Source organism: Ranitomeya imitator, chromosome 10 (genome assembly GCF_032444005.1).
Source record: "Ranitomeya imitator isolate aRanImi1 chromosome 10, aRanImi1.pri, whole genome shotgun sequence".
Classification (NCBI taxonomy): Eukaryota; Metazoa; Chordata; class Amphibia; order Anura; family Dendrobatidae; genus Ranitomeya; species Ranitomeya imitator.
This window is the reverse complement of record NC_091291.1, coordinates 18,076,061-18,098,268: the sequence shown is the minus strand read 5'-3', so window position 1 is coordinate 18,098,268 and position 22,208 is coordinate 18,076,061. Positions and strand designations below refer to the sequence as shown.

The window sequence follows — 22,208 nt, the reverse complement described above, 5'->3', positions numbered from 1 at the left end:
CTACTCTTCATTCCAGCTCGGCATTATATTGATTTTGTCGTGGAACCGGTGGTGCAGCCATTTTTCCAAAATGTTCTCGGAGTCGTTTTTCAACAAGACACGACCAGGCCGCATATTGTGAGCAGCCCGCGTGGCCTAAATGTGCTCCCCGGGCTTCAGCGTCTCTCGACTTGTCTCCCATTGACCATATCTGGGAGGTCATTGGTCGGTGACTTCCCAGGAGCTGCCAGCAGCGGATTTTGATGATTCACCTAAGTGCATTCAGTGGCAGAACCTTCCTCAGACGACCATTAATAAGCTCACCGACGGCAGCCGAGGTTGGAAGTGCCCTCTTTTATTTAATGACTAGGCCTTGATTGGATTCAGTGATTACACGCCGTCCATGTAGGAGATTTGACAATGATACGGAGTGTCAGCGAGGCAGTGAAATGGATCAGTATCGTTTTATTTAGACCACACCGAGCCTGGCCTAGTTGTTAAAAAAATAATGGCTGGATAACCCCTTCTATTTATAATAACATTAATTTTCTGCTAAATAATCACGGTTTCCGTACTTTATCTGTGTACCTTGTGTATTACGTTTTTAATGTATTATAAAATTTTTATTTTATGTTTATTTATAATTTTAACTTGTAATGTGTTATCTTAGTCCTCCACATCAACGCACGCTACCTTGTCACGTTGGTGCAGGCTGTTGCTATGGGCAAATTTATGAAACGAGAGGACCTGTCTTTGAAGTCCATAGCAACCAATCAGAGCTCAGCTTTCATTTTTTAAAAGCTCTGTAAGAAGTGAAAGCTGCGATATGATTGGTTGCTGATGTAAACATAGACAGGTCCTTTTTCAATCAGCTTTATAAACCTTTTTCTAAGGCTAAATCTTATAAATCTTACTTCGCTGACGATCCCATAACATGCAAATCACAAGAAACCCAAACCTGCTGGATTTTTTGTGACTTGCATTTCGTGGGGCTTTGCTGAAACAATATGCACAGGGGTCCCCCAGTCCTCGTTGTGTCCCTCGGAAAGCCTGTGATCTAATCAAAGCAGGATGTCCTTTTTGATCATGTCCTGATCGCGCCTGACAAATGGGAGGAGCTTTCTCTCATCCAGGAGCTTAGCCGCTCTAGGTTGGCATGGGACACTGGTGCAGAAATAAAGTACACCCTTGGTCATGCAGGAGTTAAAAATGTTATCCAGCCAATATGGCCGATTTCCTAGCGCAAATCACTGCCTAAATAGGAAAGTTTAGACAACTTTTATGTAATTTGGGAAAGATGAGGAACTAGCCCCTCAGGATCTGGGGTGGCGGCCATATTGGTTGCCAGATAGAGATCAGTAAGAGGATCCTGGTTAGGATTTTTAGTAATGTGACAGAGGAGGTCGAGTCGAGGACATATGTGACTAGCTGGACGGTGTAGTGTAGCGGGTACCGGTCGAGATGATGGCGGTGCTGGTACTTACCGTCTATGGCAGATATGTGACTAGCTGGACGTTGTAGTGTAGCGGGTACGGGTCGAGATGATGGCGGTGCTGGTACTTACCGTCTATGGCAGATATGTGACTAGCTGGACGTTGTAGTGTAGCGGGTACCGGTCGAGATGATGGCGGTGCTGGTACTTACCATCTATGACAGATATGTGACTAGCTGGACGTTGTAGTGTAGCTGGTACGGGTCGAGATGATGGCGGTGCAGGTACTTACCATCTATGACAGATATGTGACTAGCTGGACGGTGTAGTGTAGCGGGCACGGGTCGAGATGATGGCGGTGCTGGTACTTACCATCTATGACAGATATGTGACTAGCTGGACGTTGTAGTGTAGCTGGTACGGGTCGAGATGATGGCGGTGCAGGTACTTACCATCTATGACAGATATGTGACTAGCTGGACGGTGTAGTGTAGCGGGCACGGGTCGAGATGATGGCGGTGCTGGTACTTACCATCTATAACAGATATGTGACTAGCTGGACGTTGTAGTGTAGCGGGTACCGGTCGAGATGATGGCGGTGCTGGTACTTACCATCTATGACAGATATGTGACTAGCTGGACGTTGTAGTGTAGCTGGTACGGGTCGAGATGATGGCGTTGCAGGTACTTACCATCTATGACAGATATGTGACTAGCTGGACGTTGTAGTGTAGCGGGTACGGGTCGAGATGATGGCGGTGCTGGTACTTACCGTCTATGGCAGATATGTGACTAGCTGGACGGTGTAGTGTAGCGGGCACGGGTCGAGATGATGGCGGTGCTGGTACTTACCATCTATGACAGATATGTGACTAGCTGGACGTTGTAGTGTAGCGGGTACGGGTCGAGATGATGGCGTTGCAGGTACTTACCATCTATGACAGATATGTGACTAGCTGGACGTTGTAGTGTAGCGGGTACGGGTCGAGATGATGGCGGTGCAGGTACTTACCGTCTATGGCAGATATGTGACTAGCTGGTCAGTGTAGTGTAGCGGGTACCGGTCGAGATGATGGCGGTGCAGGTACTTACCGTCTATAGTAGATATGTGACTAGCTGGATGGTGTAATGTAGCGGGTACGGGTCGAGATGATGGCGGTGCAGGTACTTACCGTCTATGGCAGATATGTGACTAGCTGGACGGTGTAGTGTAGCGGGTACGGGTCGAGATCATGGCGGTGCAGGTACTTACCGTCTATGGCAGATATATGACTAGCTGGACGGTGTAGTGTAGCGGGTACGGGTCGAGATGATGGCGGTGCAGGTACTTACCGTCTATGGCAGATATGTGACTAGCTGGTCAGTGTAGTGTAGCGGGTACGGGTCGAGATGATGGCGGTGCAGGTACTTACCGTCTATGGCAGATATGTGACTAGCTGGACGGTGTAGTGTAGAGTGTACGGGTCGAGATCATGGCAGTGCAGGTACTTACCGTCTATGGCAGATATGTGACTAGCTGGATGGTGTAATGTAGCGGGTACGGGTCGAGATGATGGCGGTGCAGGTACTTACCGTCTATGGCAGATATGTGACTAGCTGGACGGTGTAATGTAGCGGGTACGGGTCGAGATGATGGCGGTGCAGGTACTTACCGTCTATGGCAGATATGTGACTAGCTGGACGGTGTAGTGTAGCGGGTACGGGTCGAGATGATGGCGGTGCAGGCACTTACCGTCTATGGCAGATATGTGACTAGTTGGACGGTGTAGTGTAGCGGGTACGGGTCGAGATGACGGCGGTGCAGGTACTTACTGTCTATGGCAGATATATGACTAGCTGCACGGTGTAGTGTATCGGGTGCAGGTCGAGATGATGGCGGTGCAGGTACTTACCGTCTATGGCAGATATATGACTAGCTGGACGGTGTAGTGTAGCGGGTACGGGTCGAGATGATGGCGGTGCAGGTACTTACCATCTATGGCAGATATGTGACTAGCTGGACGGTGTAGTGTAGCGGGTACGGGTCGAGATGACGGCGGTGCGGGTACTTACTGTTTATGGCAGATATGTGACTAGCTGGACGGTGTAGTGTAGCGGGTGCAGGTCGAGATGATGGCGGTGCAGGTACTTACCATCTATAGTAGATATGTGACTAGCTGGATGGTGTAATGTAGCGGGTACGGGTCGAGATCATGGCGGTGCAGGTACTTACCGTCTATGGCAGATATATGACTAGCTGGACGGTGTAGTGTAGAGTGTACGGGTCGAGATCATGGCAGTGCAGGTACTTACCGTCTATGGCAGATATGTGACTAGCTGGATGGTGTAATGTAGCGGGTACGGGTCGAGATGATGGCGGTGCAGGTACTTACCGTCTATGGCAGATATGTGACTAGCTGGACGGTGTAATGTAGCGGGTACGGGTCGAGATGATGGCGGTGCAGGTACTTACCGTCTATGGCAGATATGTGACTAGCTGGACGGTGTAGTGTAGCGGGTACGGGTCGAGATGATGGCGGTGCAGGTACTTACCGTCTATGGCAGATATGTGACTAGTTGGACGGTGTAGTGTAGCGGGTACGGGTCGAGATGACGGCGGTGCAGGTACTTACTGTCTATGGCAGATATATGACTAGCTGCACGGTGTAGTGTAGCGGGTGCAGGTCGAGATGATGGCGGTGCAGGTACTTACCGTCTATGGCAGATATGTGACTAGCTGCACGGTGTAGTGTAGTGGGTACGGGTCGAGATGATGGCGGTGCAGGTACTTACCATCTATGGCAGATATGTGACTAGCTGGACGGTGTAGTGTAGCGGGTACGGGTCGAGATGACGGCGGTGCGGGTACTTACTGTCTATGGCAGATATGTGACTAGCTGGACGGTGTAGTGTAGCGGGTACGGATCGAGATGATGGCGGTGCAGGTACTTACCGTCTATGGCAGATATGTGACTAGCTGGACGGTGTAGTGTAGCGGGTACGGGTCGAGATGACGGCGGTGCAGGTACTTACTGTCTATGGCAGATATATGACTAGCTGCACGGTGTAGTGTAGCGGGTACAGGTCGAGATGATGGCGGTGCAGGTACTTACCGTCTATGGCAGATATATGACTAGCTGGACAGTGTAGTGTAGCGGGTACGGGTCGAAATGACGGCGGTGCAGGTACTTACTGTCTATGGCAGATATATGACTAGCTGCACGGTGTAGTGTAGCGGGTACAGGTCGAGATGATGGCGGTGCAGGTACTTACCGTCTATGGCAGATATGTGACTAGCTGGACGGTGTAGTGTAGCGGGTACGGTTCGAGATGACGGCGGTGCAGGTACTTACTGTCTATGGCAGATATGTGACTAGCTGGACGGTGTAGTGTAGCGGGTACGGGTCGAGATGATGGCGGTGCAGGTACTTACCGTCTATGGCAGATATGTGACTAGCTGGACGGTGTAGTGTAGCGGGTACAGGTCGAGATGATGGCGGTGCAGGTACTTACCATCTATGGCAGATATGTGACTAGCTGGACGGTGTAGTGTAGCTGGTACAGGTCGAGATGATGGCGGTGCAGGTACTTACCGTCTATGGCAGATATGTGACTAGCTGGTCAGTGTAGTGTAGCGGGTACGGGTCGAGATGATGGCGGTGCAGGTACTTACCGTCTATGGCAGATATGTGACTAGCTGGACGGTGTAGTGTAGCGGGTACGGGTCGAGATGATGGCGGTGCAGGTACTTACCGTCTATGGCCGTGTATCTCGCGCACTTTTTCTCCTCTCCGGTGCACTTGATTTTGATTGCATTTTTGCATTTCTCATTGGGTTCATTGCATGTCATGCACTCCACCTTGTTTTCGCTCATGATTTTTGGTACTGGCAAAGTATACAAAGAGACAGAGATGGACATTTACATTTTTTTTCCTATAACACAGGTGACGATTTTACCACTGAACGCTCTCAATGCCAATTACAGTAACCACGGTCTGAGTACGGACCGCAATGTCCAGAGCAGCCGCGGGTCTCCTGACCCCAACCCATAGGTGCATGTGAGGCTGTTGAGTTCAGCTCATAAGGGCGAATGTGAAAGCGGTCAAACCCAGGACTGGTCCGCCACGTACTGAATAGTGGATGTTTATCCGACTTCTGCTCTGTAGGATCAGGCATGTGGAATTTTATGAATGAATTAATTTTATTGCATGAAATAAGAATTTGATCACCGACCAACCAGCAAGAATTCTGGCTCTCACAGACCTGTTAGTTTATCTATAAGAAGCCTCCTACTCTGCACTCATAAGGCCGGCTTCACACTTGCGAGTTTTACGGACGTAAGAGCGCAGAAACTACGTCCGTAAAACTCGCAAAAAATACGGCACAATTATTCTCTATGCCCCTGCTCCTATCTGCCGTATTTTACTGATCAGTATTATACGGCTTTCTACGGCCGTACAAAATCGCAGCATGCTGCGTTTGTCACCGTACTGCGCAAGAAATACGCCAATGAAAGTCTATGGAAGCGTGAAAAATACGGATTTCACACGGACAAGCAGTGTGACTTGCGAGAAATACGCAGCGCTGTTAGAGAGAAAAGCCGGTAATTCAGTGCGGTGTACAGTAAAATCACACTGACAGCTTACAGTAGAATAGGTAGAATAAATGTGTACACATAGAATAGGGGTATATATATATATATGTCAGTAGACACATATATGTATATATATTACTATTTATTCCAGCGCTATACAGCTTGAAAGCCGGTAATTCAATTACCGGCTTTTTCTTTCTCCTTCCTAAAACCCGACATGATTTGAGACATGGTTACATACAGTAAACCATGTCTTCTCTCCATTTTTTTTGCAGATTCCACAATACTAATGTCAGTAGTGTGTATCTGCAAAATTTGGCCGTTCTAGCTCTTAAAATAAAGGGTTAAATGGCGGAAAAAATTGGCGTGGGCTCCCGCGCAATTTTCTCCACCAGAGTAGTAAAGCCAGTGACTGAGGGCAGATATTAATAGCCTGGAGAGGGTCCACGGTTATTGGCCCCCCCCTGGCTAAAAATATCTGCCCCCAGCCACCCCAGAACAGGCACATCTGGAAGATGCACCTATTCTGGCACTTGGCCACTCTCTTCCCATTCCCGTGTAGCGGTGGGATATGGGGTAATGAAGGGTTAATGCCACCTTGCTATTGTAAGGTGACATTAAGCCTAATTAATAATGGAGAGGCGTCAATTATGACACCTATCCATTATTAATCCAATTGAATGAAAGGGTTAAATAAAACACAAACACATTATTTAAAATTATTTTAATGAAATAAAAACAATGGTTGTTGGAGTATTTTATTCTACGCCCAATCCAGTCACTGAAGACCCTCGTTCTGTGAAAGAAAAAACATAATAAACCAACAATATACTTACCCTCCGCAGATCTGTAACGTCCAACGATGTAAATCCTTCTGAAGGGGTTAAAACATTTTGCAGCAAGGAGCTTTGCTAATGCAGGCTGCTCCTCGCTGCAAAACCCCGGGGAATGAGTCTAAATATAGATCAATGAGCTATATTTAGCTTCATTTGCGGTGAGGCGCCCTCTGCTGGCTGTTTATAGATCGTGGGAACTTGCCTAGAAAGCCTGGGAGCTTTCTAGGAAATTTCCCACGATCTATGAACATCCAGCAGAGGGCGCCTCACCGCAAATGAAGCTAAATATAGCTCATTGATCTATATTTAGACTCATTCCCCGGGGTTTTGCAGCGAGGAGCAGCCTGCATTAGCAAAGCTCCTTGCTGCAAAATGTTTTAACCCCTTCAGAAGGATTTACATCGTTGGACGTTACAGATCTGCGGAGGGTAAGTATATTGTTGGTTTATTATGTTTTTTCTTTCACAGAACGAGGGTCTTCAGTGACTGGAATGGGCTTAGAATAAAATACTCCAACAACCATTGTTTTTATTTCATTAAAATAATTTTAAATAATGTGTTTGTGTTTTATTAAACCCTTTCATTCAATTGGATTAATAATGGATAGGTGTCATAATTGACGCCTCTCCATTATTAATTAGGCTTAATGTCACCTTACAATAGCAAGGTGGCATTAACCCTTCATTACCCCATATCCCACCACTACACGGGAATGGGAAGAGAGTGGCCAAGTGCCAGAATAGGCGCATCTTCCAGATGTGCCTGTTCTGGGGTGGCTGGGGGCAGATATTTTTAGCCAGGGGGGGGCCAATAACCGTGGACCCTCTCCAGGCTATTAATATCTGCCCTCAGTCACTGGCTTTACTACTCTGGCGGAGAAAATTGCGCGGGAGCCCACGCCAATTTTTTCCGCCATTTAACCCTTTATTTTAAGAGCTAGAACGGCCAAATTTTGCAGATACACACTACTGACATTAGTATTGTGGAATCTGCAAAAAAAATGGAGAGAAGACATGGTTTACTGTATGTAAACCATGTCTCAAATCATGTCGGGTTTTAGGAAGGAGAAAGAAAAAGCCGGTAATTGAATTACCGGCTTTCAAGCTGTATAGCGCTGGAAAAAATATTAATATATATACATATATGTGTCTAATGACATATATATATATATATGTATATATATATATATATATGTATAGACAGTATATATATATATTTTTTTCTTTTTGGGACACATGGATCATTTCTATAGCGGTATGTTGGTTTTGCAAGCCTGCGAGAAAACCACGCAGTACGGATGCCATACGGATTACATACGGAGGATGCCATGCGCAAAAAACGCTGACACACCCTGCCTACGGAGGAGCTACGGACCACTATTTTCGGGACATTTCAGCGTATTACGGCCGTAATATACGGACCGTATTTTCATACGCTGAGTGTGAAGCCGGCCTAACTGTTTGAACTCGTTACCTGTATAAAAGACACCTGTCCACATAATCAATCACACTCTAACCTCTCCACCATGGCCAAGACCAAAGAGCTGTCTAAGGACTCCGGGGATAAAATTGTACAAAGCTGGGATGGATTACAGGACAATAGGTGTAGGTGGGAAAACTTGTAAAATCGGCGGTGTATCAAATACTTATTTTCCGCACTGTATGTAAACTGGGATCCAAAAGAACCGACACTTATTGGCAATGCATCAATGGAACATGCTAATTAACTAACCCCGTGGAACGCTTCTACTCATCAGGCCATGTTTGGGATGAAGGAGGAGACTTGTGCACCATCCTCCTGATTGGTGCATCCATGCTATCTCACCTTCCAGGCTACCTGTCGGGCATCTGTCCCTCTCGCAGCACTTGGTTGTGGCATACAGGTTGGTGGCGTTCAGGGAGATGCTGTAAGTCACGTTGCACATATCCTTGGTCCCACAGGATCTCACAATGGATTTTGTTGCTCCTTTACCTTCTGGTTATTTTGGAGAGAAATGTAAATGTCATCAGGAAAATATGACTCCAAGGCTATTTTGGGGGGTGTAGGAATTCTGGGTATGCCCCATGAAGATAAAGAGAACCTGTCGCCAATGTAAAAGTGTCCAGTTTTTTGCTCTTATTTTATTCTTGGTGCTTCCCTGAGTTTTCTTATGTTTTTTTTTTTTTTTTTAATTTTTAAAATCCAACGTACGGTTCCAGAAATGCAGGCCTTTTTATTTTGTGCAAATTTTTAGGAGGCGTGGCTCACAGGATCCTCTGGGGCGTGTCTTTGAGCTGCTCTGCATAATTACCCTGTGAGTCACGCCCCTTTGGTAAAGACCATGAAAACTAGCGCTAAATAAAAAGGCCCATTTCTCTGGAACCGTAGGGCAGATTTAAAAAATACAAAAAACTGAATACTCAGGGGACCAGCGGGCATAAAATAAGCGGGGGAATAAAGTGGATATGCTACATTTTTGCCTTGGTGATAGATCCTCTTTAAGGAACAGAATATCAACCCCTTCTTTACAGTTGCCATACTTGTATTGGTCATGTCAGGTGCAGGCGTATGGAAAAGGCGCAGGAACCGAGCTCACTCCATACACTGCGTATGTCAGCTGTGTCGTGCAGCCGGCATCCATCTCTAACAGGAGACCGGAGCTAGCTCTGATTGCTGCTGTTTTATCACTTTACATCTCTAACAGCAGCATTTCAGTGGTGGGATCGCAGTGACACCTGAATTCCGGCACGGTAGACGACTGAAAGCTACAGTCACTACGATCTTTGTAAAAAGTTAGGATCCACTTTCCAAGCTGGGAATAACTCTTAAAGGGGTTGTGTACAGAGCAGCAGTGAGCACGTGTGACCACCACTTCAGTAAGCAGTGACTGGAGCAGTGGTCGCACATGCTCACTACCACTCCATTCACACAATGGGCTTTGAGGCCCCTTTTCTCATGGACTCCGGTTTTCCAGCACACAGACCCCTGGGGCGATCACCACGGCTGCTCATTTCTCCTGCAGTGGCCTCTACACAGATAATGTGGGGTCTTGTGTGGCCAATTAAATAAATGGATGTCCATGCAAGACATAGGGGTCCTCAGGGGGAGGTGTGTAGGGAAGGAACGGCCGCACTTACGTGTGATGATCTCGGTGATTGTGGATAGGCAAAAGTCAAAGCCTTTCTCACACGGCTTCTCGCTGGTGCTACAGTCGCTCCCAATGGAGGTGCAGTGGTAGCAATTCAAGGAAAAGGCTGAGGAAAAGAAAAGTGAGGTTTATTCTCCATAAATCACAGAATATACAGAAAGTCATACAGAATGGCATTATTTAGGGAGGAATACAATATCAGATGTGCCCCTATGACAACTACTCTGTACACGGAGCATTATAATCAACCATAGGTCACCTCTATGTAATATCAGATGTGTCCCTATGACAACTACTCTGTACATGGAGCATAATAATAAACCATTGATCACCTCTATGTAATATCAGATGTGTCCCTATGACAACTACTCTGTACATGGAGCATTATAATAAACCATTGATCACCTCTATGTAATATCAGATGTGTCCCTAAGATAACTACTCTGTACACGGAGCATTATAATAAACCATAGGTCACCTCTATGTAATATCAGATGTGTCCCTATGATAACTACTCTGTACACGGAGCATTATAATAAACCATAGGTCCCCTCTATGTAATATCAGATGTGTCCCTATGATAACTACTCTGTACACGGAGCATTATAATAAACCATAGGTCACCTCTATGTAATATCAGATGTGTCCCTATGACAACTACTCTGTACATGGAGCATTATAATAAACCATAGGTCCCCTCTATGTAATATCAGATGTGTCCCTATGATAACTACTCTGTACACGGAGCATTATAATAAACCATAGGTCACCTCTATGTAATATCAGATGTGTCCCTATGACAACTACTCTGTACATGGAGCATTATAATAAACCATAGGTCCCCTCTATGTAATATCAGATGTGTCCCTATGATAACTACTCTGTACACGGAGCATTATAATAAACCATAGGTCACCTCTATGTAATATCAGATGTGTCCCTATGACAACTACTCTGTACATGGAGCATTATAATAAACCATTGATCACCTCTATGTAATATCAGATGTGTCCCTATGATAACTACTCTGTACATGGAGCATAATAATAAACCATAGGTCACCTCTATGTAATATCAGATGTGTCCCTATGACAACTACTCTGTACATGGAGCATTATAATAAACCATTGATCACCTCTATGTATTATTAGATGTGTCCCTATGATAACTACTCTGTACACGGAGCATTATAATAAACCATAGGTCACCTCTATGTCATATCAGATGTGTCCCTATGACAACTACTCTGTACATGGAGCATAATAATAAACCATTGATCACCTCTATGTAATATCAGATGTGTCCCTATGACAACTACTCTGTACATGGAGCATAATAATAAACCATTGATCACCTCTATGTAATATCAGATGTGTCCCTATGACAACTACTCTGTACATGGAGCATAATAATAAACCATTGATCACCTCTATGTAATATCAGATGTGTCCCTATGACAACTACTCTGTACATGGAGCATTATAATAAACCATTGATCACCTCTATGTAATATCAGATGTGTCCCTATGACAACTACTCTGTACATGGAGCATTATAATAAACCATTAGTCACCTCTATGTAATATTAGATGTGTCCCTATGATAACTATTCTGTACACGGAGCATTATAATAAACCATAGGTCACCTCTATGTAATATTAGATGTGTCCCTATAACAACTACTCTGTACATGGAGCATTATAATAAACCATAGGTCACCTCTATGTAATATCAGATGTGTCCCTATGACAACTACTCTGTACATGGAGCATTATAATAAACCATTAGTCACCTCTATGTAATATCAGATGTGTCCCTATGACAACTACTCTGTACATGGAGCATTATAATAAACCATTAGTCACCTCTATGTAATATTAGATGTGTCCCTATGACAACTACTCTGTACACGGAGCATTATAATCAACCATAGGTCACCTCTATGTAATATCAGATGTGTCCCTATGACAACTACTCTGTACATGGAGCATTATAATAAACCATTAGTCACCTCTATGTAATAAGAGTTGTGTCCCTATGACAACTACTCTGTACACGGAGCATTATAATAAACCATAGGTCACCTCTATGTAATATCAGATGTGTCCCTATGACAACTACTCTGTACATGGAGCATTATAATAAACCATTAGTCACCTCTATGTAATAAGAGATGTGTCCCTATGACAACTAATCTGTACACGGAGAATTATAATAAACCATAGGTCACCTCTATGTAATATCAGATGTGTCCCTATGACAACTACTCTGTACACGGAGCATTATAATAAACCATAGGTCCCCTCTATGTAATATCAGATGTGTCCCTATGACAACTACTCTGTACATGGAGCATTATAATAAACCATTAGTCACCTCTATGTAATATTAGATGTGTCCCTATGACAACTACTCTGTACACGGAGCATTATAATCAACCATAGGTCACCTCTATGTAATATCAGATGTGTCCCTATGACAACTACTCTGTACACGGAGAATTATAATAAACCATAGGTCACCTCTGTGTAATATCAGATGGGTCCCTATGATAACTATTCTGTACATGGAGCATTATAATAAACCATTGATCACCTCTATGTAATATCAGATGTGTCCCTATGATAACTACTCTGTACACGGAGCATTATAATAAATCATAGGTCACCTCTATGTAATATCAGATGTGTCCCTATGACAACTACTCTGTACATGGAGCATTATAATAAACCATTAGTCACCTCTATGTAATATTAGATGTGTCCCTATGATAACTACTCTGTACACGGAGCATTATAATAAACCATAGGTCCCCTCTATGTAATATCAGATGTGTCCCTATGATAACTACTCTGTACACGGAGCATTATAATAAACCATAGGTCACCTCTATGTAATATCAGATGTGTCCCTATGATAACTACTCTGTACACGGAGCTTTATAATAAACCATTAGTCACCTCTATGTAATATCAGATGTGTCCCTATGATAACTACTCTGTACACGGAGAATTATAATAAACCATAGGTCACCTCTATGTAATATCAGATGTGTCCCTATGATAACTACTCTGTACACGGAGCATTATAATAAACCATAGGTCACCTCTATGTAATATCAGATGTGTCCCTATGACAACTACTCTGTACATGGAGCATTATAATAAACCATTAGTCACCTCTATGTAATATTAGATGTGTCCCTATGACAACTACTCTGTACATGGAGCATTATAATAAACCATTAGTCACCTCTATGTAATATTAGATGTGTCCCTATGATAACTATTCTGTACACGGAGCATTATAATAAACCATAGGTCACCTCTATGTAATATCAGATGTGTCCCTATGACAACTACTCTGTACACGGAGCATTATAATAAACCATAGGTCCCCTCTATGTAATATCAGATGTGTCCCTATGACAACTACTCTGTACATGGAGCATTATAATAAACCATTAGTCACCTCTATGTAATATTAGATGTGTCCCTATGACAACTACTCTGTACACGGAGCATTATAATCAACCATAGGTCACCTCTATGTAATATCAGATGTGTCCCTATGACAACTACTCTGTACACGGAGAATTATAATAAACCATAGGTCACCTCTGTGTAATATCAGATGGGTCCCTATGATAACTATTCTGTACATGGAGCATTATAATAAACCATTGATCACCTCTATGTAATATCAGATGTGTCCCTATGATAACTACTCTGTACACGGAGCATTATAATAAATCATAGGTCACCTCTATGTAATATCAGATGTGTCCCTATGACAACTACTCTGAACATGGAGCATTATAATAAACCATTAGTCACCTCTATGTAATATTAGATGTGTCCCTATGATAACTACTCTGTACACGGAGCATTATAATAAACCATAGGTCCCCTCTATGTAATATCAGATGTGTCCCTATGATAACTACTCTGTACACGGAGCATTATAATAAACCATAGGTCACCTCTATGTAATATCAGATGTGTCCCTATGATAACTACTCTGTACACGGAGCTTTATAATAAACCATTAGTCACCTCTATGTAATATCAGATGTGTCCCTATGATAACTACTCTGTACACGGAGAATTATAATAAACCATAGGTCACCTCTATGTAATATCAGATGTGTCCCTATGATAACTACTCTGTACACGGAGCATTATAATAAACCATAGGTCACCTCTATGTAATATTAGATGTGTCCCTATGATAACTACTCTGTACACGGAGAATTATAATAAACCATAGGTCACCTCTATGTAATATCAGATGTGTCCCTATGATAACTACTCTGTACACGGAGAATTATAATAAACCATAGGTAACATCTATGTAATATCAGATGTGTCCCTATGATAACTACTCTGTACACGGAGCATTATAATAAACCATAGGTCACCTCTGTGTAATATTAGATGTGTCCCTATGATAACTATTCTGTACACGGAGCATTATAATAAACCATAGGCCACCTCTATGTAATATCAGATGTGTCCCTATGATAACTACTCTGTACACGGAGCATTATAATAAACCATAGGTCACCTCTATGTAATATTAGATGTGTCCCTATGATAACTACTCTGTACACGGAGAATTATAATAAACCATAGGTCCCCTCTATGTAATATCAGATGTGTCCCTATGATAACTACTCTGTACACGGAGCATTATAATAAACCATAGGTCACCTCTATGTAATATCAGATGTGTCCCTATGATAACTACTCTGTACACGGAGCATTATAATAAACCATAGGTCACCTCTATGTAATATCAGATGTGTCCCTATGATAACTACTCTGTACACGGAGCATTATAATAAACCATAGGTCACCTCTATGTAATATTAGATGTGCCCCTATGACAACTACTCTGTACATGGAGCATTATAATAAACCATAGGTCCTCTCTATGTAATATCAGATGTGTCCCTATGACAACTACTCTGTACACGGAGCATTATAATAAACCATTAGTCACCTCTATGTATTATTAGATGTGTCCCTATGATAACTACTCTGTACACGGAGCATTATAATAAACCATAGGTCACCTCTATGTAATATCAGATGTGTCCCTATGACAACTACTCTGTACATGGAGCATTATAATAAACCATAGGTCACCTCTATGTAATATCAGATGTGTCCCTATGATAACTACTCTGTACACGGAGCATTATAATAAACCATAGGTCCTCTCTATGTAATATCAGATGTGTCCCTATGATAACTACTCTGTACACGGAGCATTATAATAAACCATAGGTCACCTCTATGTAATATTAGATGTGTCCCTATGATAACTACTCTGTACACGGAGAATTATAATAAACCATAGGTCACCTCTATGTAATATCAGATGTGTCCCTATGATAACTACTCTGTACACGGAGCATTATAATAAACCATAGGTCACCTCTATGTAATATTAGATGTGCCCCTATGACAACTACTCTGTACATGGAGCATTATAATAAACCATAGGTCCTCTCTATGTAATATCAGATGTGTCCCTATGACAACTACTCTGTACACGGAGCATTATAATAAACCATAGGTCACCTCTATGTAATATCAGATGTGTCCCTATGATAACTACTCTGTACACGGAGCATTATAATAAACCATAGGTCCTCTCTATGTAATATCAGATGTGTCCCTATGATAACTACTCTGTACACGGAGCTTTATAATAAACCATTAGTCACCTCTATGTAATATCAGATGTGTCCCTATGATAACTACTCTGTACACGGAGAATTATAATAAACCATAGGTCCTCTCTATGTAATATCAGATGTGTCCCTATGATAACTACTCTGTACACGGAGCATTATAATAAACCATAGGTCACCTCTATGTAATATTAGATGTGTCCCTATGATAACTACTCTGTACATGGAGCATTATAATAAACCATAGGTCCCCTCTATGTAATATCAGATGTGTCCCTATGATAACTACTCTGTACATGGAGCATTATAATAAACCATTAGTCACCTCTATGTAATATCAGATGTGTCCCTATGATAACTACTCTGTACACGGAGCATTATAATAAACCATAGGTCACCTCTATGTAATATTAGATGTGTCCCTATGATAACTACTCTGTACATGGAGCATTATAATAAACCATAGGTCACCTCTATGTAATATCAGATGTGCCCCTATGATAACTACTCTGTACATGGAGCATTATAATAAACCATTAGTCACCTCTATGTAATATCAGATGTGTCCCTATGATAACTACTCTGTACACGGAGCATTATAATAAACCATAGGTCACCTCTATGTAATATTAGATGTGCCCCTATGACAACTACTCTGTACATGGAGCATTATAATAAACCATAGGTCACCTCTATGTAATATTAGATGTGTCCCTATGACAACTACTCTGTACACGGAGAATTATAATAAACCATAGGTCACCTCTATGTAATATCAGATGTGTCCCTATGATAACTACTCTGTACACGGAGCATTATAATAAACCATAGGTCACCTCTATGTAATATTAGATGTGTCCCTATGATAACTACTCTGTACACGGAGAATTATAATAAACCATAGGTCACCTCTATGTAATATCAGATGTGTCCCTATGATAACTACTCTGTACACGGAGAATTATAATAAACCATAGGTAACATCTATGTAATATCAGATGTGTCCCTATGATAACTACTCTGTACACGGAGCATTATAATAAACCATAGGTCACCTCTGTGTAATATTAGATGTGTCCCTATGATAACTATTCTGTACACGGAGCATTATAATAAACCATAGGCCACCTCTATGTAATATCAGATGTGTCCCTATGATAACTACTCTGTACACGGAGCATTATAATAAACCATAGGTCACCTCTATGTAATATTAGATGTGTCCCTATGATAACTACTCTGTACATGGAGCATTATAATAAACCATAGGTCACCTCTATGTAATATCAGATGTGTCCCTATGACAACTACTCTGTACATGGAGCATTATAATAAACCATTAGTCACCTCTATATAATATCAGATGTGTCCCTATGACAACTACTCTGTACACGGAGCATTATAATAAACCATAGGTCCCCTCTATGTAATATCAGATGTGTCCCTATGATAACTACTCTGTACACGGAGCATTATAATAAACCATAGGTCCCCTCTATGTAATATCAGATGTGTCCCTATGATAACTACTCTGTACACGGAGCATTATAATAAACCATAGGTCACCTCTATGTAATATCAGATGTGTCCCTATGATAAGTACTCTGTACACGGAGCATTATAATAAACCATAGGTCACCTCTATGTAATATTAGATGTGCCCCTATGACAACTACTCTGTACATGGAGCATTATAATAAACCATAGGTCCTCTCTATGTAATATCAGATGTGTCCCTATGACAACTACTCTGTACACGGAGCATTATAATAAACCATTAGTCACCTCTATGTATTATTAGATGTGTCCCTATGATAACTACTCTGTACACGGAGCATTATAATAAACCATAGGTCACCTCTATGTAATATCAGATGTGTCCCTATGACAACTACTCTGTACATGGAGCATTATAATAAACCATAGGTCACCTCTATGTAATATCAGATGTGTCCCTATGATAACTACTCTGTACACGGAGCATTATAATAAACCATAGGTCCTCTCTATGTAATATCAGATGTGTCCCTATGACAACTACTCTGTACACGGAGCATTATAATAAACCATAGGTCACCTCTATGTAATATTAGATGTGTCCCTATGATAACTACTCTGTACATGGAGCATTATAATAAACCATAGGTCACCTCTATGTAATATCAGATGTGTCCCTATGACAACTACTCTGTACATGGAGCATTATAATAAACCATTAGTCACCTCTATATAATATCAGATGTGTCCCTATGACAACTACTCTGTACACGGAGCATTATAATAAACCATAGGTCCCCTCTATGTAATATCAGATGTGTCCCTATGATAACTACTCTGTACACGGAGCATTATAATAAACCATAGGTCCCCTCTATGTAATATCAGATGTGTCCCTATGATAACTACTCTGTACACGGAGCATTATAATAAACCATAGGTCCCCTCTATGTAATATCAGATGTGTCCCTATGATAACTACTCTGTACATGGAGCATTATAATAAACCATAGGTCACCTCTATGTAATATCAGATGTGTCCCTATGATAAGTACTCTGTACACGGAGCATTATAATAAACCATAGGTCACCTCTATGTAATATTAGATGTGCCCCTATGACAACTACTCTGTACATGGAGCATTATAATAAACCATAGGTCCTCTCTATGTAATATCAGATGTGTCCCTATGACAACTACTCTGTACACGGAGCATTATAATAAACCATTAGTCACCTCTATGTATTATTAGATGTGTCCCTATGATAACTACTCTGTACACGGAGCATTATAATAAACCATAGGTCACCTCTATGTAATATCAGATGTGTCCCTATGACAACTACTCTGTACATGGAGCATTATAATAAACCATAGGTCACCTCTATGTAATATCAGATGTGTCCCTATGATAACTACTCTGTACACGGAGCATTATAATAAACCATAGGTCACCTCTATGTAATATCAGATGTGTCCCTATGATAAGTACTCTGTACACGGAGCATTATAATAAACCATAGGTCACCTCTATGTAATATCAGATGTGTCCCTATGATAACTACTCTGTACACGGAGCATTATAATAAACCATAGGTCACCTCTATGTAATATCAGATGTGTCCCTATGATAACTACTCTGTACACGGAGCATTATAATAAACCATAGGTCACCTCTATGTAATATCAGATGTGTCCCTATGATAACTACTCTGTACACGGAGCTTTATAATAAACCATAGGTCACCTCTATGTAATATCAGATGTGTCCCTATGATAACTACTCTGTACACGGAGCATTATAATAAACCATTGATCACCTCTATGTAATATCAGATGTGTCCCTATGACAACTACTCTGTACACGGAGCATTATAATAAACCATAGGTCACCTCTATGTAATATCAGATGTGTCCCTATGACAACTACTCTGTACACGGAGCATTATAATAAACCATTGATCACCTCTATGTAATATCAGATGTGTCCCTAAGATAACTACTCTGTACATGGAGCATTATAATCAACCATAGGTCACCTCTATGTAATATCAGATGTGCCCCTATGACAACTACTCTGTACATGGAGCATTATAATCAACCATAGGTCACCTCTATGTATTATTAGATGTGTCCCTATGATAACTACTCTGTACACGGAGCATTATAATAAACCATTGATCACCTCTATGTAATATCAGATGTGTCCCTATGACAACTACTCTGTACACGGAGCATTATAATAAACCATAGGTCACCTCTATGTAATATCAGATGTGTCCCTATGATAACTACTCTGTACACGGAGCTTTATAATAAACTATTAGTCACCTCTATGTATTATTAGATGTGTCCCTATGATAACTACTCTGTACACGAAGCATTATAATAAACCATAGGTCACCTCTATGTATTATTAGATGTGCCCCTATGACAACTACTCTGTACACGGAGCATTATAATAAACCATAGGTCACCTCTATGTATTATTAGATGTGTCCCTATGATAACTACTCTGTACACGAAGCATTATAATAAACCATAGGTCACCTCTATGTATTATTAGATGTGCCCCTATGACAACTACTCTGTACACGGAGCATTATAATAAACCATAGGTCACCTCTATGTATTATTAGATGTGCCCCTATGACAACTACTCTGTACACGGAGCATTATAATAAACCATAGGTCACCTCTATGTAATATCAGATGTGTCCCTATGACAACTACTCTGTACACGGAGCATTATAATAAACCATAGGTCACCTCTATGTATTATTAGATGTGCCCCTATGACAACTACTCTGTACACGGAGCATTATAATAAACCATAGGTCCCCTCTATGTAATATCAGATGTGTCCCTATGATAACTACTCTGTACACGGAGCATTATAATAAACCATAGGTTACCTCTATGTAATATCAGATGTGTCCCTATGACAACTACTCTGTACACGGAGCATTATAATAAACCATAGGTAACATCTATGTAATATCAGATGTGTCCCTATGACAACTACTCTGTACACGGAGCATTATAATAAACCATAGGTCCCCTCTATGTAATATCAGATGTGTCCCTATGATAACTACTCTGTACACGGAGCATTATAATAAACCATAGGTCACCTCTATGTAATATCAGATGTGTCCCTATGACAACTACTCTGTACACGGAGCATTATAATAAACCATAGGTAACATCTATGTAATATCAGATGTGTCCCTATGACAACTACTCTGTACATGGAGCATTATAATAAACCATAGGTCACCTCTATGTAATATTAGATGTGTCCCTATGACAACTACTCTGTACACGGAGCATTATAATAAACCATAGGTCCCCTCTATGTAATATCCCTATGATAACTACTCTGTACACGGAGCATTATAATAAACCATAGGTCACCTCTATGTAATATCAGATGTGTCCCTATGACAACTTCTCTGTACATGGAGCATTATAATAAACCATAGGTCACCTCTATGTAATATCAGATGTGTCCCTATGATAACTACTCTGTACACGGAGCATTATAATAAACCATAGGTCCCCTCTATGTAATATCAGATGTGTCCCTATGATAACTACTCTGTACACGGAGCATTATAATAAACCATAGGTCCCCTCTATGTAATATCAGATGTATCCCTATGACAACTACTCTGTACACGGAGCATTATAATAAACCATAGGTCACCTCTATGTAATATTAGATGTGTCCCTATGACAACTACTCTGTACATGGAGCATTATAATAAACCATAGGTCACCTCTATGTAATATCAGATGTGTCCCTATGACAACTACTCTGTACATGGAGCATTATAATAAACCATAGGTCACCTCTATGTAATATCAGATGTGTCCCTATGACAACTACTCTGTACATGGAGCATTATAATAAACCATAGGTCACCTCTATGTAATATTAGATGTGTCCCTATGATAACTACTCTGTACACGGAGCATTATAATAAACCATAGGTCCCCTCTATTTAATATCAGATGTGTCCCTATGACAACTACTCTGTACACGGAGCATTATAATAAACCATAGGTCCCCTCTATGTAATATCCCTATGATAACTACTCTGTACACGGAGCATTATAATAAACCATAGGTCCCCTCTATGTAATATCAGATGTGTCCCTATGATAACTACTCTGTACACGGAGCATTATAATAAACCATAGGTCACCTCTATGTAATATTAGATGTGTCCCTATGATAACTACTCTGTACACGGAGCATTATAATAAACCATAGGTCACCTCTATGTAATATCAGATGTGTCCCTATGACAACTACTCTGTACACGGAGCATTATAATAAACCATAGGTCCCCTCTATGTAATATCAGATGTGTCCCTATGATAACTACTCTGTACACGGAGCATTATAATAAACCATAGGTCCCCTCTATGTAATATCAGATGTGTCCCTATGATAACTACTCTGTACACGGAGCATTATAATAAACCATAGGTCCCCTCTATGTAATATCCCTATGACAACTACTCTGTACACGGAGCATTATAATAAACCATAGGTCCCCTCTATGTAATATCCCTATGACAACTACTCTGTACACGGAGCATTATAATAAACCATAGGTCACCTCTATGTAATATCAGATGTGTTCCTATGACAACTACTCTGTACACGGAGCATTATAATAAACCATAGGTCCCCTCTATGTAATATTAGATGTGTCCCTATGACAACTACTCTGTACACGGAGCATTATAATAAACCATAGGTCCCCTCTATGTAATATCCCTATGACAACTACTCTGTACACGGAGCATTATAATAAACCATAGGTCACCTCTATGTAATATCAGATGTGTTCCTATGACAACTACTCTTTACACGGAGCATTATAATAAACCATAGGTCCCCTCTATGTAATATCCCTATGATAACTATGCTGTGCTGTCGCGCTACCGTTGTGCCCTTGAATCTGACGCCCGTTATTTACCGTCTCGCCACCAGATGTCACATCCATAAAGCGGTCTGTTATTCCTGTACACAGGCTCCTCAGCTCCG

The 22,208-nt window shown here is 41.5% G+C and overlaps 1 protein-coding gene across 1 annotated transcript in view; it reads right to left on the bottom strand.

Moving 5' to 3' along the window:
- Positions 1-22,208, bottom strand: part of LOC138650939 (phospholipase A2 inhibitor and Ly6/PLAUR domain-containing protein-like) — a 38,314-nt gene that overhangs the window by 1,773 nt on the left and 14,333 nt on the right. Inside the window, exons 2-4 of the mRNA XM_069740825.1 lie at positions 9,937-10,053; positions 8,645-8,794; positions 5,144-5,275 (exon numbers count right to left, since the gene is read on the bottom strand). Coding sequence (XP_069596926.1) covers positions 5,144-5,275; positions 8,645-8,794; positions 9,937-10,053 — 399 coding nt within the window. The remainder of the gene's footprint in view (positions 1-5,143; positions 5,276-8,644; positions 8,795-9,936; positions 10,054-22,208) is intronic.